The sequence below is a fragment of the Seriola dumerili genome, unplaced genomic scaffold, assembly GCF_002260705.1.
Source record: "Seriola dumerili isolate Sdu_G_001 unplaced genomic scaffold, Sdu_1.0 BDQW01000110.1, whole genome shotgun sequence".
Lineage (NCBI taxonomy): Eukaryota > Metazoa > Chordata > Actinopteri > Carangiformes > Carangidae > Seriola > Seriola dumerili.
The window spans coordinates 7,423,112-7,449,671 of NW_019174365.1; the positions used below are offsets into that span (position 1 = coordinate 7,423,112).

The 26,560-nt window shown below is 39.3% G+C and overlaps 1 protein-coding gene across 1 annotated transcript in view; it reads left to right on the plus strand.

Moving 5' to 3' along the window:
• Positions 1-3,021: 3,021 nt before the first annotated feature.
• LOC111223115 (ras/Rap GTPase-activating protein SynGAP-like) overlaps positions 3,022-26,560 on the plus strand; it is a 34,879-nt gene continuing 11,340 nt past the window's right edge. Inside the window, exons 1-14 of the mRNA XM_022747142.1 lie at positions 3,022-3,670; positions 6,388-6,555; positions 13,908-13,996; positions 14,299-14,420; positions 18,382-18,535; positions 19,055-19,153; positions 19,335-19,574; positions 19,665-20,000; positions 20,195-20,339; positions 21,483-21,627; positions 22,134-22,370; positions 22,938-23,139; positions 24,046-24,236; positions 25,971-26,175. Of these exons, the coding sequence (XP_022602863.1) occupies positions 6,405-6,555; positions 13,908-13,996; positions 14,299-14,420; positions 18,382-18,535; positions 19,055-19,153; positions 19,335-19,574; positions 19,665-20,000; positions 20,195-20,339; positions 21,483-21,627; positions 22,134-22,370; positions 22,938-23,139; positions 24,046-24,236; positions 25,971-26,175 (2,316 nt within the window). The 5' untranslated portion in view covers positions 3,022-3,670; positions 6,388-6,404. The remainder of the gene's footprint in view (positions 3,671-6,387; positions 6,556-13,907; positions 13,997-14,298; positions 14,421-18,381; positions 18,536-19,054; positions 19,154-19,334; positions 19,575-19,664; positions 20,001-20,194; positions 20,340-21,482; positions 21,628-22,133; positions 22,371-22,937; positions 23,140-24,045; positions 24,237-25,970; positions 26,176-26,560) is intronic.

Here is a 26,560-nt window from a genome sequence, read left to right on the forward strand (position 1 = left end):
TTGGATACATCAAATCCTCCTCGATTTTTCTTTATTCCATAAATTTGCTTCTTGCCGACCGTCTAAGTTCTTATATATGCTTTGTCAATCTCTTCTTTTTGCAGACCAGCTATTCTTTTATCAGTTTCCATGGAGATGTGTGTGTGTGTGTGTGTGTGTGTGTGTGTGTGTGCGTGCGTGTGTGTGTGTGCATGTGAGTGATTGAGTGAGGGTTGAGAGTGAAAGAGTGGGGATGTGTCATTTCCAGTTTATATTTTTGGTGTATTTTTGAAGACTGCCTGTGCTGTCCAGTGTCCCAAGTTAGTTTTTTGTGAAACTGTAACATCACTGATTTTTGCTTATCCCCATCCGGTTTTGTCAAGTCTTCTCCTGCTTTCTAGATGTATGTATGTGCTTGTTTAATACCAGGAAGATAAATGACAATGCAAATAGAAAAATATTTTAAGTGACTCTAGTGTAACCAACACTTTACAAGTGCAAAGTGCAGCCATGTCACAGTCTATAAACACGACTCTGAAAACAAGCAAATGTTAAATCTGTTTTCTCTTTTAATGCGGTAGGTTTATCCTCTCTGAACCTTTTAATGATTTATTCAGATGACTGTTCCCATTTAGGAAAAATGTTGTCATTACTCACATCTCCGTTTTTGAACCATTTTATATCCACAATTCACCAATAGCGTCATGTTTGTGATCTAGAGGGAAAAAAAAACCCTAACTGGGTTACACCTTCTTTACTGGGGATTTATGTAAGACCTTCTTCATATATTTGCCCACGAAATGATCTATGACACATTCAGGTTTTAACAATTAGCAATATATTTATGTAACATGTTTACATAGCATATCAAAATAAAAATCCTTTGAACTACAACAATTGCTCTTGCCTCCACACTTCCCCACCTATATGGACACTTTTGTTCAGTGACCAGAATAAAACAGATTACAGGCTATTAAAATCCAAATGAGACACCCACAGACTTTAATTTCTCCTGTGTATGGGCTATTGGGTTTATTTTAAACACAAAAAAACATCACTGAGCACCTTTTAAAGGGCAGGCGTTACATTTTTTCAAGCGTGTCTTAGACAATACTTATATTACACTGAAATAGATGCTGGTCTTCTATTATTAATCTTCCTCCCTTCGTAGCAGGTCTCCAACGTAAGAAATCAGGGACAAAATCCAAGAGCTGCAGAAGCTAACATGAGGGTAAACAATCTGAATTAGTCAAATCAAGTGTGTATCTTCAAAAGTTACACTTTTTGCCTTTTTGTATGACTATACCTCCACTGCATCTCAGCAAGGAAACACTTCACACACAAAGAGGCAATTTCATGCTAAAAAGAAGAAAAGACAGTATATTTGGAAAATACTCTCCTCATTTGGCTAACTCCAACTGCTGACCACTCATATTAGTTTCAGCTGAAAGGGGAACTCCACTTATTTACATGAGTTATTTGTCATTCAGAGTACCACTCAACCTGTGGAAATAGTTGTATCCTTTTGTCTGTCTCTGTGGGGGGCCTGGGAAAATAACCCCGATGATGTCATAGTGATGTAATCACGGTTATCTCATTTTCTACTTGAAGACTATAAAATTTGTAACAGAAAACCAGTGATACAAACTGACATGGAATTTGAAAGTTGTGGGCATTTAGCAGGCAGGGCAAGTCTATCTAAAGGTGCATTGTGCATTGTGGGAAATGTAGGATCAGGTGTTTTTGGACCTTAATGTATATTGGGAACTAAAGCTGCCCTCAGACCGACTCAAGCTCTGTGTGGGTCCAGCAGTGCAGCAATTGTGCCAAGGCAGGGGGCTCCAATAAAAAAAATGCATGGTTGTCTGGCAGAAAAGTCAAACCTGGCCAAAGTTCCAAAGTAAAGTTAAAATGAAGTTACCTTAAAACATCATTCCTACACAGTGAACCTGGGGCTTTTGGGGGCCCTGGGGATCTTGTTATAAGGAATCTGTTGTGCCAGTCAACATCTATTTCCCCATTTGTCACCACTAGGCTACACCTTGCAGCTGCTGAGAGCACTGTCTAATTAAAATGTTGTTTACATGAAAATGTATTAAGTGTATGTTCTGACAGATCCCAGATCTATGAAAAGCATCGCTTTCCCACCTACTGTTGGCTAAAATTAAGTTTATGGAAATTTTTCAGGTGTACAAACTTCAGCCTTATTAAAAGCAGCATCCCTACTTTAACCCAAGAGACATTTTGCCCACTCTCCATATTGAAGAAGTAACTTAAATGAACTTTGTTATACTCCCAAGCCTCATCTCCATCGTAATTATTCGGCGCAGTGGGCGGCCGGCCGTCATCACTTCGTTTTATTTTCGGGTGTTACAAACTCCAGAGATGGAACAGCGCAGGGCGGACTCGCCTGCCTTTGGAGGCGTTGGTTTCTGTTTCTGTCTATCTCACGCATTATCTCCGCCCTCCAGGGAGAGACTTCTCGGTTTACCGAGCACCTTTTTTCACGCACTGCCGTTAAATCAAAATTAGGTGTGACGGACCGCGAGAGCGCAAAGGACACAGCGTCAATTTGGCACCGGATTCACCCTCTCGTAACGAATTTTTGGATTATGGGGACGTCGTTATGCCACGCAGGGTGAACTACAGACGCTTTCCAAGATTGAATCAGTCGAGCTAGAAACAAGGAGCACGTCAACAAAAAATGTACATGAATCAGATATTGTTCAGGTGCTGCTGCACATCATCGGGATTTCGCCTGTATATACCCCTGGGATGTTTATTTTGATGCTTCTGTGGTTTTAGTGCGCGCAGTGTGCAGTAGGTTTGTGTGATGCTCAGAGTTGGCATAGCTCACAGGCATCACCTTCAATATTATCCTTATTTCAATATCTGTAATCGGCATGATTAATGTGCAGTGTGCTGCAGTTGTAATCGTACAGAATCCGTGCAGTGTCGTTGATCTCTGTAGAGTGTTTTAAATGTAAATGTAAGTGATAAGTGATGAACTAATTGGCTCTGTGGATCGTTAGACCAAAAGCACAAACAGGAGTTCGTATTATTGCCAGATAATAAAGCGACGCAGCGGCTGTTTGAAGTCACATGTGCCCAGAACAAACAATTAAGATGACAAAACCTGTCCTCAGGAGAGATTCTCTTTATTACAGAAGAAGCTGCATTGGGATCACATCTCAGTTCCTGGATTGCAATAGAGTTGGAGGACAGGGAGCAGAGGAAGAAGAGAGGGAGGATAAGCAGAGGAGAGCTGCTGAGCTGCACAACAGAGCCACTGCTGATGGACAAGCTTTGGCTTCAGTGATGGACTGAACTGAAGGCAGTGGGATCCCTGTGACAGCCAGCTTCACGTTTTCCTCAGAAGCCTTCACACCTGACAAAGGCATGTATGGACACACTGCAGCATAGGTGAGAAACAAGAGCTGCCCACTTTGAACACACAAATTGGCCTAATGATTGAAATACAACCATCTCTCAAAGAGGACAACACTGGCCTTTTATTTGGAAACCGTCTCTCAGGTCTGCACAAACTGATTCTACCTTTGTCCCAAAAAGCAAGTAAACCTGGAACCTCAGCCCCTTCCCAAGTGCCCTGGAAACCCACGGGATTCAGTCTGCAACCACAGATGTAACTAAGCTGTCAAGATTTCGTCACCAGGAAGTCCTGAGTTTTTGGGTAAGTGTTGTACACAGGTGTGGACAGAGGGGGAAGTGGCTTACACCAAAACTTGCCATATTTTATATATCCCGCCCACGTCACAGTGAAGTGTCAGAGACAGCTGGACATGCCAGCTAGGTGTTAAAGCTGGTTGTCCACCTTACAGCCTGAATATGAGTCTACAGCTCAGGCAGCAGGGACTATAGCAAGTGTTGATACAGCTGTGACGGTCACTCATGCTGCTCAGGTGTCCAGCACACCTGCACACAGAGGACAGGTGTTCAGGTACAGTGTGTTGCTAAACCTGAACCTGTTTTAAGGTGATCCATTGCAGGCTGCGTGACTTCTGATAATGCTTTAGAATTTTATATTAATACCTAGTGCACACATCTTTCATGTGTTTTCTTAGTAGATTTTTTTTAGGAATAGTTTAATAGATTATTTTAGAGACATTCTCCTAAAAATGTGTAGGCTGTTTAGGTTATTTGGCATAAAACCAAAATTTTCAACCGTAAGGATTTCCTGGCTGTAAAAATGGGCTGAGACAGTTAAGATAAGACAGTTTGTGGATGGTTTCCACATAGGAACCTCTGATTATGCACCACGTTCTTGACAGGATATAACATAAAATGCATTTTGTGCATTATGTTAAAATAAATTTTTTTATGAATGCAATTTTGTGGCATCCAAAAGATTGATAGTTCATTGTATCCCAACTGTTGCCCTCATGGTGCATCTTTCACATAGAATAACATGATATCAAATTACTTACTTATAAATCATGGCACACTGAGTAGGATATAATTAATTCATATAAGTTATTTTATTCAAGAGAATTTTAAATGTAATGTCTGTACAAACCTGCCGCTCTCCTCAGGTGAAGTCAGTGCAAAGGCCTTGGTTGACTGGCAGTGAGCAGCTCTAGACTCAGCCAGACTTTCTTGCCATTTTGCATTGATTTCACTGATACCTGCAGTTTGCTAATGAGCTATCCCTGGGTGTTGCACAGTGAACACCTGCGCAGACTACATGGGGCTTTTCTGGGAGCTCAGATATGCATAATGATATCTTAAGAGATGATTCTCTAATTTCACTTAAATTAGAGCAAAGTAAAAGATAACTCAGGGTTCCCAGGGTTGCTTTAGCAATGGAAAAAAAGAGGTTTGCTGATGATAAATGTTTTTTTTTTTTTTTTTTTCTTGCTGTGACAGTTTTCCTACACCTCAACCCGCAGGAACAGATGTAGTTGATGTTAGGATATTTTATAACAGTGATGATATGATTCCTGTCCACCATCCTCATGGTCCACTGTATTGCACACTTAAATGACTGTGGACTCTTGCATACAGTTCCCCACCTTAAAAAAAAAAAAACATAATGCAGTGGTGAGAGAAGAGCTCCAGTTAATGAAATGTCTGAGGCTGCACACTAGATAGAACAAGATAAGTCCAGCTCACTCTGACTCATTCCCCCTCGCAGGATTTCCTTGTCTTCCTCCATATAAAATGTGCATCTATGTAGGATTAGAACTATATCAACTATCTCTTAATGGAATTATTTTGTTAGTTTAGCTGAAATAGAAAATTGTAAGTCATGGACGTCTATTAATCTTTCTGGTGAACTGGTGAGAATCTGGTCTTCTTGCCACTCTGCCACAGTTGTCAGCCGGGAGCCTGACAGCCGGCAAAGAGCTGACTCTTCTCCAACACCAAGTTTCCGTCATAATTCTGCTGCTTTTCAGCCATCTTCAGTGCAATGCACAGAGGGGGCTTTCTCTTGCTGCCAAGGACAGAAAGGCTTTGTCAGTCTGTTCGAATGTTCTCTAAAAAAAATAGAAATAGTAGGGAAGTCTGTCAGCGAGCTCCTGTCCTGCAATCTTCTCAAATTGTTCTGTTTTGCCTCAGGCCATGAATTCTTTTCCCATCCTTATAATTTTGAGAGTAAACCAACAGAGAAAACACAAGTTATTTTTATCTTTCTGGTAATTTTTTTCCCATGCTGAGCCTCTGTTCTCACTTAACACAATTTAACAATCTTCTACCACATAATACTGTTATGTTTACTCTTGCAGAACTACCCAACAAACCTTTCCTCATATCCTCATCCTCTTACTCTGTAACTTGAGTTAGCCACCTCAGACGTCTCATTTACGTTGGCAGCCTTACTAGTTAGCATCTCATGCAGCTGTAACCAACAGCTGTTTTTAAGAAAAATGGATGTTATGATTTGGACAGTCTCTACAGAAGCCGGCATCGGAGAATAATTAAATATCTTGAATGTTTTCCAAATGTCCCTGTTTGTTTGGATGAGACTTAAAATATGCATATGCATCCAACCTTTCTTTCTGAAATTCCAGTTAGGGAACAAGGAATAGAAAACATGGGAATTAAATACTGATGTGTCTGTAGGAATGCTTATCAATTAATCATAGTAACAGCTTGTGGTTAAGCAGCATAATGACATTTTGCCTATAAGTCTATAAAGGGCAGCTATGATCAGTTGAGTGTGACTTGTAATACAAATTTATAATTTACTGTGTCCTGCAGCTTTTCAGTTTTCTTTTCTGTGGTGTGTGAAATTAAGGTGTGACTGTATTACCAACGCCAAACCAAAATTGAAGCTGCAAGTTACAATTCTCCTTGTGTTATTTGTGCAACATGAGCTAAAATGATTTTTCAAATACGATAACATGTTTATATTTTTCTTGTATTCTTTTTTTTGTCATTGCTGTATAGTGACTGTTGGACCAACAATGTCAAAAGCTAAAAAGAAAAACAAACTTGTGTCTGTGCCATATAGCTGCATGGACACATCTTCAAAGACGTGGCTGCCGCATCAGAGTCAGTTTGGGTTGGTTGGTCAAGCGGAGGTTTGCTGTGGCGGATCTGGAGTTTTAACCCCAAGTGAGTCAGTTTAGCCCCAAACTGGTCAACTTCTCTCCACTGTCAGCTGTCCCTACTGCAGTTTCTCAGCCTCTTCTCTAGTCTGTTGTGGTCCAATAAGATTTTTCTCTGTTATATATGTTTTTATATGTTCCCTTGCAATCCACTGGTTTCTCTGACACACATAGCCAACGCTGCTGCCAATGGTTAATGAAAGGTTTGACATACACTTAAGCCTCAGCTGTGCCGCTCTGGCTCTTTTTCCTCTGCTGTGGCTTTCCGGTCCTTTTTAGCACTATGAAGCTTTACAAAAGTACCTCAATATATTGAGGATTTTTTACCACTCAATCCTACACTGGAGCATCACTCACTCTCTGAGCCCTGCTTTGTCACACAGTTTTATTTTGACATCCTCTAGGTTTGATAGCACCATTTACCTTTTACTCCAGCTTTGACATACTCTGAGTCTTCCTCCTCTCTAAACTCTTTACTTCCCCAGATGAAAGCAGCCATTTCTGCTCCCACCAAGGGACAGGAAGACTTATTTGTCTTTTTGTTAGTTAGTGCAGCATGTAAAGCTGTTTTTTCATTTCAAACATTAAGTCCGCCGGTTTTGGTTTGAGTAGAAACAAACAAGAGGCAGATTATACTGTTGGGGAAGTCCTGGTAGAAAATCACCTCAACGTGAACTGTAATGTGGTGATATAATACAGAAGTACCTCAGTACAGTCAGTGTTAAGAGCTTCAAACCGCTGCTTAATTGGTAGAATTTCATTTTCACTGTTTTCAGCTCTTTAATTTGGGTCTGCTCATTTACAAGCACCACAATAATGTTTCTAAATACATTAGTGAAAATGAAGGTAGTGTTGATGGAGAGCAGCGCACAAGCTACAAACATGTTCCTATGGTAACTAGGCCACATTCCCCTTGGCTGGCTCACACACAGGCAGAGGGACAGGCAGGAGAGAGATGGGAATGCTGGAAAACACGCGTGATGGAGAGTAACTTCAGATTGTTTTTTTAGGTTACTGTTCTTATGCCTTCCTCCGCTCAGAGAGCATTTACATTTTAAAAAATCCAGTCTCTTGGCCCTAAGAAATCGTGGTTACATTGCAGGATGTTAGAAGTCACTTTCTTTCTGTTCCTCCAAAAATATCTGTCAGTTTTCAAGCCGATCGCAGGTTCTTTCCCGTGGCTCCCTCGCGCCCACACTGCCCCTGATTCCTCAACCCTTCCACCCACCTCTGCTTTCAAATCCTGCTGCTCTACCTCTTCTGTGCATTTTATATTTACTTGATTACAGTGCTGTATCTAAACATAGCACCAGAGTGGCTCTGAACATAGTCAGAAGTGTCACTGGTCCTTATTTTATCTCCATTTGTTTTTTTCTCCATTTAAACATATTGCAATTAAAGCACTATTAAGTTTTTAATGCCTTAAACCTTTGAGTGTATGTAGGCTATGTACTGTATTATGTAGGGTGCGTAATTGAGGTGCTTTGAATATATGAATTCCTCCAAGTTTGTTGTCAGAAGGCAGTTTAACTGTATAAACAATAGCCCTCATGTTTATTCACCTTTCATTTGAAATCACCAGGCATAGCAAGACAAGAGTTTATTCCATCAAGCAGGTGATTCTTTAAATGCCAACAGTGTATGTCTCTGTGTCCTAGGCTTCTCCAATGTAATTCTGTGTTTTGTAAATCCCTGCTAACACTTGAACCGTGTCAAACCTCCTGGGGTGATGCTGCTGGCTTGTCAAAGAGCCACAAGGTTGATGTAGCAAGGTTTTGCTCCTGTCAGTCATGCAGGCTGATTGTTTGGACAGCTCACTGTTAATGAATGGCCTTAACTTTCTGTACACACTCTGTAGTTTTTCAACAGCTGTGACGCTAATGAATTAATTATAAGCAAATAAGCCACCTTTGACCCACTGTAATTTATCAATCTGCATTTATTTTCTTAAACAAGCATTTCTTGAGTCTGTAAAGATTCTCAGTCATCCAGGTCATTGTATTTCGAAGTGCTATATGAAGGACTTCCTTGAGGTTTTCTTGAAGACCTTTCACCTCTCACCTTGCTTTCGATAAAAGTGTCTGCCAAATGACAAGAAGACGGGCGCAGTCTGCCCAGTGAGTAAATCCGAAAGACTTCTTCAGCTCTGACTGGCGGGGAGTCCCAGGCATTTAACCTCTTGTGAGGTTGTTAAAACCTTGAGAGTTGGTGATGGTCAAATGTGTTTCGTTGACCTCCCCAGCCATCATATGAGTCGTTATGGTCTAGGGATGCCATGTAAGGCTACTAACTTTATATTAATAACATGTCGGCAAAATGTTCATGTCCTGAAATGTTACCGTTATTGTTTGAAAATGGGACAGCTGGCATCTGCACTCCACACGCAATATACACAAAGACTAACGTCCTCTTGGTTAAGCCAACATCATGACGTGAGCTGGGTGCTCACATTACTAGGCTACTGTCATTACCGTTCAGTCTGTCAAAACATAACATTGACTTTTCACGCCTCTGGGCCTGGCTGTCGCTGGCGTGGAGGCATGAAAAGTAAATGTTATATTTTTATGTTTTTGGATTGCCCACCCATCCGTGAATGCGGCATCCCAGTCATGCCTTGAGAGAACTTCTTCAAATTTGGCACAAACATTCATTAGGACTCAAAGATGTACTGATTAGAGTCTAGTGGTCAAAGGTCAAGGTCACGGTGACCTTACAAAATATGGTTTTTGCCTGTGAAAATAGTATCTCGGGAACTCTTCAAGGGAATAGCTTCACATTTGTCCGTCCATCTGTCCACCCTGTTCTTGTGAACGCGATATCTCAGTAACGCCAATGCCAAATTTGGCACAAACATTCACTTGGACTCAAGGATGAACTGATTAGATTTTGGTGGTCAAAGGTCAATAGGATAAATGTGATGTGATAAAAGTGGTGACATTTTATATCCAGATAGTCAAAGGTCAACTTAACCGTGACATCATAATGTTCTGCAAAACACTTCTGGCCATTATTCAATGCTGTAACTCAGGAAGGGGAGATTGTGACAATATTTCCTGCACCTTGGCTGCTTGGCGGAGGCAGACAACTGTGAGGTGGTAATTCTAGTTTTAAATTAGCTAACTGTGTCATCAAATGCTTTCTGTTTTAAGTCTGATGCTTTTGAATAGATACATACACTAGAAACTATGACTGTCAGAAAGCAGATCAGTTACAGAGTTAAAAAGTCTAAAGTAAATGAAAGTTAAGCCTTTGGCTGAACATCAATGTCCTGGTTAAAGAAACCGTGTTAAATTGATGCCATATTGATTTATAATATGGGCATACTGGAGTTGTTGGAAAAATGGCAAATTCCCAGCCATAATTTCCAGTTGATTGTAAGTTGGTTGTTTGCAATTACATAGACTTCTATATGACATGAATGTGACATCTGCACCAGTGGGCCTGTCTGTGAGTCACCGGAGGCTCCTTGTGGTCAGATTCTCCAGACCAGACATAACAGGATCACGTGTGTGTGATCTGTTTCTGGAAACACTGTCACTCCAAGACAAACTGGGCAGTTACAATAAAATCAAACACATTCACTTTTCTCAAAGGGGTCAGCTCCCGACCTCAGTGCGATGAATCATGAGATGTAAATTGTGTCATTTGTAGCTCTCATTACACTGGAGAGGCCTCAAACATGTGGCATCAAACCGTATTAATATTAGAGTTGCGAAAGAACACATTGCGACATCAAGTAGCATAAAGAGTGCAGATTCTCATGAGTGAACGTGCAACTGATAATCAGATTCCTCATCCTAGTGTTTACTTTGGGATGATTTTATGTAGTGACTTGATTTTATTTGTTTAAATATTACATTGCATAAAACAAGTTATAGAGTCTCTGCATTATGATCACATTCAGCTGTAGAGGTTTGTTGATTCAAACCTTTTGGAACATTCACCGTACTATATAGACAAACTTACCACCCTGAAACCATATATCATCCCAGCTGTATTCTCTGGGGGAATTTTGGCCATGCTATTATTTCTTTAGTCATAGCTGTGTCCTCCAGATGACACAGGCATCACTTGAGATGACACAGTCAAACTGTAAAATAACTTAAATAACTGTGTGGGGCTGTTAACTGCTTTTTAATAAGTGTGAAAACTTGTTCACATAGAATCTTGAGCCTTTTCTTTAAAAAAAAAAAGAAAAAGAAAAAAGTGCATCTGCAAGCCAACAAACAGGCAGTATTTAGGATTGTATTGTAGTTAGCGATGCACCAATCCAACTTTTCTCTTCTGATACTGATCCTGATACTTTAGCTCATGGTATTTGTTGATACATACTACTGACCAGTAGCAATGCTCTCCCATTCCCAAATTTAAAGTCGTTGGTCAGTCCACCACTTTGATCCATAAACAGGTATTAGATAGATTGCCATGAAATTTGATGCAATATGCATGGTGACCAGAGACCTCCTGACTTTGATGATCCCCTGACCAATGTTTTTGTTTTATGACCAAATACCTTCAAAACTAATAGCAATTACTTAATTTCGCTATTTAATGAAACGTGTTTAATGAAAATTTGTTAGAGCTGCGTATGTCATGATCACTTACTTGAGAGATGGCACATTGTATCCTTATACTGCATCTATTTTTTGTCTATACCCAAAAAAATCCTTCCTGTGAAAACGGTTATGATTCTGTTCTGTTTATTAACAAAGTTTCCAAATATGTATCAGTAAAGAGATATACGGTAAAGGTTGAGTATATTTCTCCAACACCTACTCACAGTCTTCCTCTTTCTGTCTTTCTCTCCCTCTGTATCTCAGTTAGCTAGAGGCTGTTGCCACCCACACACTCTGTCCTGACAGCAATTTACATTCAGAATAGCCCATGTGAACACATCCATGTGTTCTAATATGTCACGTTTACTTAGAGCACCACATGTTGCAGGTGACTGGTTTTGTAGCAGCGGTGTTAGACTCGGAAATATGCTAAATGTTCCTCCGCAGGGTCATTCAATCAAACCAATGTTCGTCAGAATTCAGCCCCACATGAGACACAAAGGAAGCTGAAACGTTTCCTCCAGCTGAGGAAGATTTCCCCTCGTGGGCAGCTGATAGGTCTGATCAGTTCACTCGTGTGTTCACAGAAACACTGTGTTGTGCGGCATGTTACTTTTTCATCATCTTTATTGTGCAGTTGTGTGCCAATATCTTCCACAGTTCAAGTAGAAGCCCTCGGAGTTGTTTCCATGGATACCAAACAATTAGCTGGGATTCAGAATAGAACCTGGAGAGTAGCCTATTTACAGGCTTTGGGAGCAGGGAAATCATAGGATGACAGAGTGTTTTGATTTTCTGTAGCAAAAGGGAAAAAAAAAAAACAGCTCCTTTGGGTAATGGGTAATTTCTGAAAAAAAAGAAAGAAAAATTACCCCAACAGATCAATCGGGGACAAAAATAGAAGACCAGAGTGAATATCAACATGAAACCTGATCACATTTTTAGCATTAAGAGACCAGCCTATGGATGAATCAGTGACATTCTCAACAATGCTTCAAAGTATCAAATGTATGATGGTGGGTTTGATTATGCAACAAGCTAAAAAAAAAAGAAAAAAAGCTAATAAAATCTTAACAATAGCCATTGTGAATAAAAATTAGAACGTGGCTCTCTTGTACAACCAGGGCTGAAAAATCATCTTCGGCCTCAAGTAAGGACCACACTTTACCTTCATTCTCCCTTGTATTGCTGTCATCACAAACGCTGATCTGTGTGTAGCTTCACTTTTTTTTGACTGACATCGTGTTCCTTTTATCTGATTTCTTAAAGCGAAGGGAGGATATTTTGAAATGTTTTGTCCTTATCTTTAATTGATGTATCTGTCCCATTAATGTAATTTTAAGTTGACACGGAAACTGCGGTGGTGGTTGCATAGAGCAGTTAATGTGTTTTTCACACTGATCAAAGGCATATGTCATTTTAAGTTGTTATTTCTCTAACTCAGCTTACAACAACTTGTACAGCAGTGTCAATCTCATCAAAGCTTGCCACCATTTTTCTGTCACCATTTTTAATGAATGTACTACATAGCTATGTAAGCTATGTGGGAAGATGGCATCCCCATTCTTTGTCCCACCTAGTAAGCCCTGATTGGTCAGCTTTTCCTGTAACGGGTAAATCGCTTCAATGGGGTAAAGCCAGACAGGTTGGAATCAAACAAATCAGACATGTGGGTAGTGATTCACCGGTCTGAAACCAGAGTATGAAATAGGACGATTAGGAATGAAAGAGGGAGGAAATTTACACTGTGCTCCAAAACCCACGTTCATTCTGCTGTTTATGAAACCCCTCTTGCATTCCTGTTGTTGTTTGTATGGCAAGATAAAGAGTAATATATGGAGTATTCACGATTCTCCTACTCCTGGGCATTGGCCCTATCTTTCTTCAGTCAGCACACAGTCATATAGAGGACGCATCAGATCGGATTCCCTAAAGATAGAAGCTCATGCTTTTATAGATCCATCTCCATGCTCCAGAGTTTGCAGAGGCCTAAAGTCAGACAAAGACTGCGAGGTTCAAGATGACTCATAAGAGTGTGTTTCCTCCTCGGATTATATAGATGTCCAATATAGTTCTCACATCAGGATTCACCCCATTTTCTATTGGCCTCAGATACAAAAGGTATTCCAGTGGAAGGGAGAAAAATAGCTGCTTTACAAGTGTCTTTCAGATTGTCATAATGTTGTTCTTTGTAGTTCTTTGGAAGCTGTAGCTGTCTGTCCTTGTTGGTGAGCTTCACTTACACCTACTATTCTGCATTGTTGATGTGCTAGTAGCTTGCTTGTGATTATTGTGTGTTCTGTCATGATTTCTGATGCTGTTTCCCTTATATATGTTACCAAAGCAGTTCCAGGGTAATGAAGCTATGAATAAGACAATGTTATAATTTGTCTAAATATACAAAAATGTTGGTTATGACCTCATAAAGGGTGCAACATATCGTACTTTTATTTTTTTAATGTAACAAGGACATCAGGAATTATCCCATGACATACAATAAGAAGTAAATGAAAGTCCATGTTACATTCTGATTCAACATTATAATTACATGATCTGTTTAACTGTTATACTCTTTATGAAGCAATCATACAATACTGGACTAATGTGTTCTAGCATTTATGATCATAATTACTCATTTGTTACTGTTTTTGGAACTGGATGCAGATAAAAATTCAAATACAAATCAGTTTATATTATATATATAATTTATATTATCTAGAATAACCCTATGTATTTCATATTTATTGATCACCTTTTTTCTTGTTTTTTTTTTTTTCATCTTTTTTGCACTCCTTCCTCATAGACCAATCTCGCAGGGCAAGTTTTGCCTCTGCAAGACAGTCAAGCATGGAAACCCCTCCCAATACCACCCCACAGCCCTTCAGACAGCCGGTGAGTACAGCAAAGCCTGTTATATCTTACAGTGCCATCTCACATAGAAAATAAATACAGATTGGCTTTTTTAGGTCCAGTCTGATATTGTAAATTACTAATTTTCCCTTGGGAAGCAAAGCCAATTTGATGCTTGAATGAGAGTTTACACTTTCATAGATAAGAATCAAATCTGTAAAATTCTCATACATACAGTTTTGGGTCTAAGCGTGCTAGTAAATGATGGATATTTTTATTGATTTATGCAGTACTCTACTCTTCTGAACTGTCTTTTTTTCTATTTTCCCTTGATGAATCTTCAGAGTTTTCTCAATCGAAGGTTGAAGGGTTCCATCAAGAGGGCCAAAAGTCAGCCCAAACTGGACCGTACCAGCAGCTTCAGACAAATGATTTTGCCCCGGTTTCGTAGTGCCGACCAAGAGAGGTAATTAACTTTTATTGTATAAAGCCCTCCTATAATTTCAGGTAGTACCGGTCATCCAGCCTCTACTTGCATATTCTGAGTCTCATGGGGGGTTGGAGCCTGTCCCACAATGTTTTGGGCAAAAGCCAAGCCAAACACTGTGGACAGGTTGCCAGTTTATCACAGGTCTAACAAACATATTCCTACATAGGAGTGAGTTAGTGTTCACAGTTCATGCAGGACACATGTAATGAAAAGACCGCAGAGGCCATGGTTTCAATCCACCACATTTTCCCTTGTGATTTATATTGGCTTTGTTTTCCTATAGTTACAAAAATAATTATTCATCAAATCTAAGCTACTGAAACTGTCTTGTCATACTTAATAAAGTAAAATCAGCCAAATTTCTGATGCTGTAAACATGTATCATCACAATCTCAATACCTGTTATGTTACAGTTTGTGTTGTGTCAAGATCACTAAGATCAATAAGACAAACAACAACAACCATAAACAAACTCATACAAACCCAGGGAGAATATGCAACTCCATGCAGAAAGAGATAGACCATGAACTTTCTTTTAGATTATTCCTTTAATTGATAGTTTAATTGACAGTGCAGAGCCTCACAGTTCTGCCCCACAGTCATCACAAAGTTGAAACATACAGTAAATGTAACTTAAATAAGCCTATTTATGCACTCACATTGTGAGCAGCTTTGAGCTTCTGACACTACTCATCCATAAACAATGAAATCTGTTCTTGCTTGGATGGCTGACGTGCTGCTTTGTGTACGGAGTTATTTTAGTGGGTTAGCCGTGACTACCCAACGCTAGAATTCCTCTGCACGGAAACCTCTCACCTTTGCTGCTGAGGGCTACCTTCCCTTTTTTTTTGCTGCTGTTAGAACATTGCTAACCTCAATACTTAGCTTCAAGTTTACCTCTTATTATAGGACCAGCTGATTACATATTGTAATGACAGTGTATAGCATAGTTAGGATGATTATAGTGTTCGGTGTTAAAGCAGAATGTTGCAATTGTTACTGAGGATACTGATAATATTTATGACAACTGTTAGATTCTTATTTTAAGTGTAAATTGCCCTGTTTGTATCATGGTGTTTTAGCCTCTCATGTGGCTCTATTGAAGACAATGTCACGGCAGCCTACTGAAATATCTCAACAACTATTTAAAGGGAGACTACATCATTTCTGAAAGCAATATTATCACATTATTCCTGTTAGACATAAAAGTTGAATTCATGAGACATTTAACATACCTTTGCTCATTTCAATAAGCTGGGGGGATTTTCTGTTAAAGCCTTGCTTGGTCTGGTATGACCAATGGCTAATGTTAGCTTAGATAGATAAAAAGATATATAAAAACCAATGTGCCTGTACTGTTGCTTGTGGCCACAGTTTTCACCACATAGTCTTGCATTGTATTGTACTTGAATTATTATTATTATTAATTAATTTATGTGGGCATTTTATGTGTTAATCTGATTGAGGCAGAAGAGACAGACAGGAAATGCAGGGAAAGAAAAGTTTTTTTTTGTTTTTTTTTAATAGATATGTAGTTGTATAAATGTGTGGTCTTATCATCAACATGCAACAGGACAACTAACAAAAAGCCTAATTTTGGTAAAAGATATTAACTTCACAAGTCTGTTGGACATTCTGGAGGATCTGCTAGATTTACATTATGCTCACGTTCATCTTGTCAGTGTGATTTCTATCATCCGATCATGTCAGGATGCACTAGCTCTCAGCTCTAGAGGCTCTCGTGACAGCTTTTTCTTGTTTTGTATTCTGACGTGAGGTCACATCCCTGAGGAATCTCACTTGCATTGTGATCAAAATTTTATGCAGTCCTCACACAATCCAGTCACGACGCACATATGGGAAATGTAACAATCTAGAGAAGGAGAGGCAGAAAGTAAAAATGTTACACTGACAGTACACTTTCCTCCCGCCACAGGAGATGCATAATAGACGGTTTTAGGGCAGGTGAGGATGTCCGATGCAGAGAGATGTGGAATATGTCGTTTAGCAAAGGATGTAAAAATTCTGTGTTCTAAAATGCAGACGATAAAACAAATTATATGTTAACCCAAGGGTTTCTGTGGAGGCAGCACTGAAAGACGTAGGGGCATGCTTAATGTTGTAGGGGTTAAAGTGACTTTCTACCTCAATCAGTGCGCTTTCCCCTGTAACCACAGCCATTCACCCGCTCCCACCGCTGCTTCAGACAGCTGCCTTCACAGCCTGCTTTGAGTTCTGCCCACACACGCTTAATTCACTCTCAGTACTGTTAAGTTGACTTTGCTATAAACCCTCTGCGTCCAACTTCACACTCTAGCTTTCCAACGCAGCTGCTCCACCTCTGCTGCCAAGTCGGTTTACCAAAGCATTTCTCATGTACTGCACTGTCAGCTTCTTAAAGTAGATGATTTTCCTTGAATATGGCCTTAAATTAGTGCTTAACATTTGTAGCTATCAGGTGTTTTACCAGTTTGCTTTTTACCAGTTTCTCCACTATTCTCCTTTCCCCTTTTTTCTCTCTTATGCTCAAAGCTAATGTTCACGATCAGTGCAGATAAACTCATTTTTCAAAACCAGTTTCAGAAGATATTAAAGGAATTACCCTAGTTCATTTTCTTACTGAGAGTTAGATGAGAAGATTGATACCACTCTCTTATTTGTTTAATAAATATGAAACCGTTGCCAGGCACAGGTTAGCTTAGCTTAGCATAAAGACTGTTAACATGGGGGCTGCAGGAAGTTACTGTTCCTGCTGAAGAAATAATTCAGCACAACCCCCTGTAAAATGGTGAATTGTTTTCATACTTTGGTGTGAATTAAACAAATGAGATATAATATGTTAATTAATGAGCTTTAGGTGGGCTGGTGTGTAGATTTCCTTTGGACAGATCCAGGCTAGCTCTTCCCCCTACCTCTAGAATTTATGCCAAGATAAGCTAACCAGCTGCTGGCTCTAGCTTCACATTTAGAGTACAGACGTGAGATACATTTCAATATTCTCAACTCTAGCCGAGAAAAAGCAAAGCTTATTTCCCAAAATGTTGGACTATCCCTTTAAATCTAAAATATCAAATCAAAAATGACCAGCTTGAACTCTGTATTTTTGCCTGCAGAACTGGAACTCTCCCTCTGTATCTTAGAGCTCTGTCAGCCAGCAAATCAATTTACTAGCTCACATTCACTGTCTATTTGCTCCACCTTAGCCTGAAAAGCTACAGCTGGACCTAAAGGGCAGGCACCCAGTTACTGGCTGAGATGGTAACACACACATACTGAAGTTGTACCTATAATGGATTTAATTTGGTCCACTTCCTTTATCCCATAACTCTTCAGAAAAAATGATTTCCTTGCTACATTTTTTTCAATTGGCCTACTGACCTTGCAGCGCCTGAGAGACAGCATTGACTCACCTTCCTGCTTCTACTTCCACCAACTCTTTCCTTGATAGAGCTGCCCTGTTCTAAAGGTTACCCCATGATTAGGTCTAATCCTCTGTGCTTTTTTATACCTGCACTCCAATATTCCTGCAGACTGTGACTGCTAAATTGTTTCTCTTTTACAATTTTGCCCCATTTACACAGAAGGCAACACAAGCATTACTTTTACATTAGCATTTTTAAATTCTTGTATAGTTGTTAAAGAATTGCATTTCCAGACATCACCACAATCTGAGACACTGTGGGCCATTTTCTGAAATACAGTATGAGTCACATGAGGCAAGTCAACAGACCAAATTACAAACACCTGAACTGAAAATCTGGTGGTCTTAACTTTACTATAAACTCATTATAAAAGGATCAGATCTCACAAATCATACCCAAATCGCAGGAGTGACTCACACGGATTTCTCGGCTGTGGTGACTTATTTTGAATTATATGAAAACACTGATATAAATTTGGGTTGTAAATTGATCTCTTGTTCATCTTCTCTTACCAGGACTCGCTTGATGCAAAGCTTCAAAGAATCCCACTCCCATGAGTCCCTACTTTCTCCTAGCAGTGCTGCGGAGGCTTTGGACCTAGTTTTGGATGAAGAGGCCATAATCAAACCTGTCCACTCTAGCATTTTAGGACAAGAGTACTGCTTTGAGGTGTGTTGAGTTGTGTAACCTTTCTCCCATTCTCTGTAGTTACTCCCACCTACTACAGATTTATTTATTTTTATCTCACTATATTTAAACTAACTGACCAATATAATTTTATTTGTGAGAGTGTTTTAAATATGTTAAGTTAGCTATTCGGGTTTCACTACAAAGCCACTTCACGCCTCTCTGGAAAATCAGGGAAATGAGGTGACCTAGTGGTTTAGGGAATTTGTGCTGAAACAATTAAGTTGATTAATCAATTCAAGTGTTTTCATGAAACTAAAATGCAAAAACATTCACTTGTTCTAGTTTCTCAAATTTGCTGTTTTTCTGTGTTTTATATAACTGAATTGAAAAACCAAGGGTTTTAAGATGTAAGCTTTTGCTACTGGAAATGAATTGTGTTTGTCATTTGTCAATTTATAAACTACAGATGAATTTATTAATTTGAAAAACAATTAGTTGCAGCCATATAAGGTATATTCCATGATTATAAATCTACTCATATGTATGTTTTGATTGAAGGTAACCACCAGTTCAGGGACAAAATGTTTTGCCTGTCGCTCAGCTTCAGAGAGAGACAAGTGGATTGAGAATCTGCAACGAGCTGTCAAACCTAACAAGGTAGATACAATAGATTTTTTGTCTTCTGTTTTAAACTCCAGTAATTACAGAACATGTTTACCCAAACCTCCCACAACTGGCCACCTTTTATTTTATTACAAGATCCAGGGTGTAACATTAAGGACAGATGTAAATAAGGACTGTTATAATCCAGTAACAGAATTCGTCGTTTCACTTTAAGGACAACAGCAGACGGGTGGACAATGTGCTCAAGTTGTGGATCATTGAAGCTCGAGACCTTCCAGCTAAGAAACGCTACTATTGTGAGCTGTGTCTGGATGACATGCTGTACGCACGCACCACCAGCAAACCCCGGACCGACACCGTCTTCTGGGGCGAGCATTTTGAATTTAACAATTTGCCTACCATTCGTAGCCTTCGCTTGCACCTCTACAAGGAAACGGACAAAAAAAGACGCAAGGTAAAGAGAGTGTGCCAGTAAAACAAGCATTTAAAAATATTGATTGAATAAAACGAATAAATCAATATATTGTTTTGTTTGGTAATCTAGGAAAAAAGCACATACCTTGGCCTTGTCAGCATCCCCATCTCCAGCATCACGGGCCGGCAGTTTGTGGAGCAGTGGTACCCGGTGATACAATCCAGTGTTTTGGCCAAAAGTGGTGGTGTTGGAAGTGCCAAAGTCATCAACGCCTCACTGCGTGTTAAGTCTCGCTACCAGACAATGAACATCCTCCCCATGGAGCTGTACAAGGAATTTGCTGAATACATTACCAACAACTACCGAACACTGTGTGCAGTTCTGGAGCCGCTGTTGAGTGTGAAAAGCAAAGAGGAGGTGGCGTTTGCTCTGGTGCACATTCTTCAAAGCACAGGGAAAACAAAGGTAAATTAGAGGTCACAAGTTAGCTTGACTAGATATATTTTTCCACCAATCAACGTTCGAGTCTGAGTTCTCTATATGACCAGTTGTTTTATTTCTTTGAAGTAGCTTTATAGGAAAATGGTCTGTCCTTTGAAAAACACCTTCCCTCCTTTCCCTGTATGCTCCATTGAACTTCAAATAAAATCTGTTCGCAGGAGTTCCTCTCCGACATGGCGATGTGTGAGGTGGATCGATTCATGGACCGTGAGCACTTGATCTTTCGGGAGAATACGCTCGCTACTAAGGCTGTGGAAGAGTACCTCAAACTGATAGGTCACAGATACCTCAAGGATGCTATAGGTAAAACTGCACATCACTGCTGACTGACTGAAGCTCAAAGTAAATCTAATATTTTGATGAACCGTGTCACACTCTATGGCATTGTTTAGTATCGAGATAGTTCCACATCTACATTTGTGATATATTTGTGACATTTTTCCAAATTCCACTGTTTTATCATGGAGGCGACATTTTAGAAATACTTGAGTTAAAGAAGAAAAGTGTAAATGTTACATCAACAAATATGAATTATGCTTTGATAAAATTTTGCAACAATAAATAGAAATTTAATTGTCTATTCTTTTATTTAAATGTAGAGCTGTATTAGTAGATTTTAGATCTTTTAAATGTAAGATAAAATGTTCTTTTGGCCATTAAGTATAAATATGCTTTATAATTATATTTTAGTTTTTAGATTGATTTTATACCATCTAATCAGCCATTCTTTAACACTGTCCACTTACATTTTTATCTCATTCTAGCATTTTATTTCAAAGCTAGGATATTACATCACAGGGGAAGGTGGGTAATAACATGTTTCCCCTTGTCCCTTGTAATGACTGTTGTTTGCTCTGGATGGCATTTTAGCCACCAGCAAATTACAGAAGCTTGTTCTATAATAGAAATTATATTAGGGGTGAACAAGTGACCTTGATCACCGGTGGACTTAGTATTATTTTTAGCTTTAGTAATACTTACTGGTAATTATTTCTCTGTAATTATTAACACAGACAGTTGTAAACTATACTTACATGTCTCCTTCTGAATATCAATCATGCTATGCTTTTACAGGGACTGATATATGCAAAGTGTTTCAAGTTTTCTAGCGCTGCACATATCTTGTTCCACACTTAAATTTAGTTCAGCCCTACAAAGTTTGACCAACAAAAATAGAATCACCTGTAACATGACATTTGACAGCCCTAACTGGGTCTGTCTGTAATATTTAAAGCACTCCACTTCCCCCCCGGAGAAATAAATCCCATCCGATTGCTGCTTTAGTCACATCATTTTCTTACTTGATTCTTTTCGCTCTTTCTAAATAAGAGGTTCACAATTTGTTCCTGTGCCCTGATCCAGCTGTAAAATAAATTTAGAGCTGAACTTTATGTATAATGATGCATTTTTGGAAACATAATGACGAGTTTGATCTACAACTTTCAGGTGACTTCATTCGAGCCTTATATGAGTCTGAGGAGAACTGTGAGGTGGACCCCATGCGCGTCCCGCCATCAGTCCTCGCTGACCACCAAGCCAACCTTCGTATGTGCTGCGAGCTGTTACTCTGCAAGATTATCAACTCTCTCTGGTGAGTTGTGTGCAGTCACTCACACACCCCCTTCCCTGTTGATGCCACCCCTCCACGCCAACAGAAGGACAGTTCAATTCCAAAAGTTAATCAAAAATTACATTTGAATTGAAAAAATGTTCATACCTCATGTTTGTTTCAACATTTATAAATACTTTACCTTTCAGTTTCAAATGTTACTTTTTCATTTGTCCCCATATTAACACCAATATAAAAGTTTCCTTTTTCCAAACTGATATTTAAACAGAAATAAGTAAATTACAACATTATCATTTACTATTTACGTGCTTTTTTTCAAGTGATATAATCAGTTAAATCATCAACATCATGTTAATTTTTCTAAAAACGTTCTTCTTCTTCTTCTTTTGCATCCTGAGCATCGTACATCCAGGACTTTTCCATACATCTTAGTCTCTTGACCTTGCTGAATTCCTTTGGATGAGCTGCTGTATTATATCTTGCTCTTCGCCTTGACAGTGGGTAATAAAATCATGTTCTTGTTTCAGCATATTTCCTCGGGAGCTGAAGGAAGTTTTTGCCTCATGGAGAGCCAGATGTGCTGAGCGTGGAAGAGAGGATCTCGCTGACAGCCTCATCAGCTCCTCCCTGTTCCTTCGCTTCATGTGCCCAGCCATCATGTCCCCCTCCCTGTTCAACCTAATGCAGGAGTACCCTGCTGAACGCACGTCCCGCACACTCACACTCATAGCCAAGGTCATGCAGAACCTGGCCAGCTTCAGCAAGTGAGTCTCTTGTCATCACCTGTCCTCTTACCCCTTCTCCAATGTCACATTCATTTGACACAGTTCATTTTTAGAATTGAAGACTGTGAGCCTTTCAGCTGTGACACATTTGTTCCTACCTTCACTCTGTTCTCTTTGCTGACATTCTTTTTCAATATTAAAACAATTCTTGCTGACTTAAATAGGCAGCTGTGATTAAGATATCAAAAGTTTGGTTATTTAATAGACTCTTTATTTCAGGAACATAAAATAATCTAATACTTTTTGTTTCCTGAGGTATTATAGTGTATGTTGTCGGATGCCTATTAACTGAAGGCGACTTTTAAGGTGAACCAGGGAGAGTGAACCAGAGCATGAAAGTTAAGGTCCGGAAAGATGCTAAACCACTCTGTAGAGCTGAGAGGAACTGAGTTAGTTCATTACTGTGGGTTTGTTGTGATATTGATTAATGCAGCTTTAAGGATTCTAATCAGAACTCCAGCACATGTTAACTGTAATAACATGAGATCCGTCCACTAACCTCCTGTTTCCACTCTCTTCTTTCTCTTCATGTGTCCTGTCACACAGATTTGGACCCAAGGAGGAATACATGTATTTCATGAATGAGTTCCTGGAGATGGAGTGGGGCTCCATGCAGCAATTTCTTTATGAGATTTCCAACATGGACACCGGAGGAAACGCTGGAGGGTTTGAGGGCTACATTGACCTCGGCAGAGAACTGTCCATGCTCCATAGCTTACTGTGGGAAGTCATGGGCCAGCTTAGCAAGGTAGGTGGAATAACGTGATAAATTACTAGCAAATTTAAATTAAACATTTAATATAATTTCTTTCTCACTCTGAAGAGTGCTGAGAATGGAGGGCTGGAAAATGAGGTTCTATAATTTTCTGTCTAACACAATTAATATTATTTGAACTGTGAAAACAGAGGTGGAATTAGTACTTTAATATTTCACTCTACTGCTTGCACTGTTAACTTAATGAATTTTCACTGCAGTTGTAACATAATGAAAGTTAGAAATCTTTTATGGTCAGCCCAGAATTGTCTCAAAGGTTAACAAATGTGTAATTTTATGTGTTTTCATCATTTTTTCTCTCTGTTGCATGTTTCTGGATGACATTTGAATTTCATGAATAATGAAGTGATGTGGAAAATTTATTGTATTTATAGTGAAGCACATGGGATCAGCAGCTCTTTACTATTTTACTGATTCAATGGTATATGACTGGAAGCTGAAACTTATAATGACATTAATGAACAATAAAGGATTCAGTGTAGATCAGTGACATCTGCTTGATAAGGCAAGTATGTGCTAATACCAATGAGGTGGATCCTTATTTATTATCATAATAATATAAAAAATAATGATTTAGAATTATAGGCTATCACAAGGTATTTGCACTGTACTTACCTTAAAGTCTGTCTGTGCTGCATTTTTCCTTATTACTGAACCTGATCCAAAGGTCTGATGTCAAGTGTTTATTTTCACTCTGGTTTTATTTCATTATCAGTTGGACCTTGAATTTGACCTCTATTCTGGCCCAAAATAAAAGTGGCCAATAAAACAGTCTGTGGTGGCCCAAAAGGTCGAGTACCCCGGGCACATGGCATGTGAGCGTAGGAAAGTCAGGAGTCCTTTATTTTAAAAATGTTTCCGTGTTGCTCTTTGATATAGGATGCTATTCTCAAACTGGGACCGCTACCACGGCTGCTGAATGACATCAGTGTCGCCTTGAGGAACCCACAGCTTCACATGCCTACAAATCACCAGCCAGACCGACCGAAGGACAGACTCTTCTCGCGACCATCGTTCAATCGTCTAATGTCCTCCGACTTCCAAAGCCTTATGATGCGTGACTTAAACAGGTATCTCCTCATGCTTTCTTTTGTTTTATATATCTCTGTTCTCCTCAATTTACACATGAAATTGGAATTGCATGTCCCCAAAGAGTGTGCTCTTCTGGGCACCAAGATGGGTGATACACAGTTTTACATTTGAACAGAGGATTAATCCCTGCTGTGGCTTTATCAAGACAAGGGTAATGGTCATGATTGCAAATATTCACCACAGTTTCACATGGGTGTAATCAACAGTAAAGCATAAAAAGATCAAGAATACACAATAAGTGAGAATTCAATTGCTCTAAAACAAATGAGAGTCTAAGAGCACATAATGCTAATGCTAATGCAGCTCTTCAGGCTTTTTAAGTATTCTATCAATCCATAACTGCCAGCACCATCTGTTCCCAGACTCTCTTACCTAAACCTCTTTCCTCTGTGTTTTAATTAACTTTCAGCACTCTGCTATTGTCAAGAGACAGATGACAGCAGCATACAGCTTGTTTAAATAAGAACTCTTTAAGTAAGAGTAATAACAGAGGTAATATCAAAGGATTCCACAGCAGCTATTTCGTGTTTACTATTACAAGCCCCTCCTACCAAGCAGTTGTCTGCTGGGAACAAAATCTGCAGGAATAAATACGTAATTGAGCGAGTATGACTTAACTGTGCTGCAGGCAGGTGTGAAAGGACAGAGATCAAACATATGGAAATTCTAACTGACAAAGAATGACACACCTGCCATTCCTCGTAACTCTAATCCCAGAGGTATCAGGCTATGAGTGACTGATGAGACGGAGTGATGCCTTCTCCTCATTGGGTTTCCACGTTTCATTATGCAACCCTTATATAATAAGACATGTATTTCTTGAATACAATTAGATCTTATAGACATGCATAGGATCAATCCTGCACACTGCTGATCATGTGTGCTCAATTTATTTAGGGCTGCAATCAGCAGTTATTTTCATTATCAATTAATCTGTTGATTATTTTTTTTAAATATAAAAGAATATAGAGCTCAAGGTCATTTTTTAATCCATAAAAGCTACTACAGTGTCAAACAATTAACAAGCTTCAACAAGTTTCTTTAACTTCAATCTCTGATCATATAATTTGGTAAAATACATACACAATGGTTCCCAACCTGAGGGTCCGGAGCCCTACAAGGGATTTGGAGATGAATGTAGTGGGTAGGTAGATCAATTGTCCCAATTAGAATTAAGAAAAAAAAACACATTTTAATCAACAAAACTTTATTTTTCTACCCATTCAGACATCTAGAAATTATTTTAAAATGTCACTCTATGATTAAACCGTGCAGGCAGCCATGCAAGCAGTAATGAGGAATTGCCGAGGGCTATTCACTCATATTAAGGGGTCACAAGCAAAAACCGTTGGGAACCACTGGCCTAGAAGTTTAAAGCACTGAACATGTGACCATGATGTCCACTGTTCAGTTCCAGCCAGGGACCTTATTTGCATAACGTTCCTCATCTTTCTCATCCATCTTTTCCTGCCTCTCTCTACTGACCTCTGTCTGATTAAGACATAAAATACCCCAAAATACTGTAGAAACATAGAACAGTAGGCAAAATTTACCATTTGCGACCACCTATTCTGTGCCTCCACTTTTGTTGCAATACACAGGGCCCATGTACATTATTTGAAATCAAATGGGTAGATACAAAATAGGAATCAGTATAAAAGATCTGTAAGCTAGTGGTAATTTTAATGTCTCTTTCTATTGTGTTTCTGCAGTTCAATAGACATCTCTCGCCTGCCGTCCCCTACGACGGGAGTATCAGCTGTAGAATCCCTGTCATCGAATCTGAACATGAGGCGTCAGGCAGAACGAGACCTTCGCTCGTCGAGGGAAGTTTTCTATGTCACGCGTCCGCCGCTGGCTCGATCCAGCCCCGCGTACTGCACAAGCAGCTCGGATATTACTGAGCCTGATCCAAAGGTAAGGTGTGAAGTAGTCATGTTTATTTTCCCTATGGCATATCATAATTCTGAAGCCTTTAAAGCCGTCTCTACAATGTTGGGAAGACCTCGGGGCAAATGCATACATTTTAGAATTATTTCATAAACAACCAGCTAACATATTTACATTAGCGAGCGATGATTAGAATGATACATAAAGTCTGATATGACTTTGCTGTCACAGTATTATTGGCTTGAGTTGAGCTCTTGTGCTGCACTCTGTTTTTGATTTACTTGGAGTACTTCATTTAACAGATTATATGATAGAAATTTGGGGGTTTAACTAAATTATGTAAAAGCATTTGCTGAATAATATTGACCATATTAATACATATTATTTCAGATATGTGTTTGAAAAGAAGAAA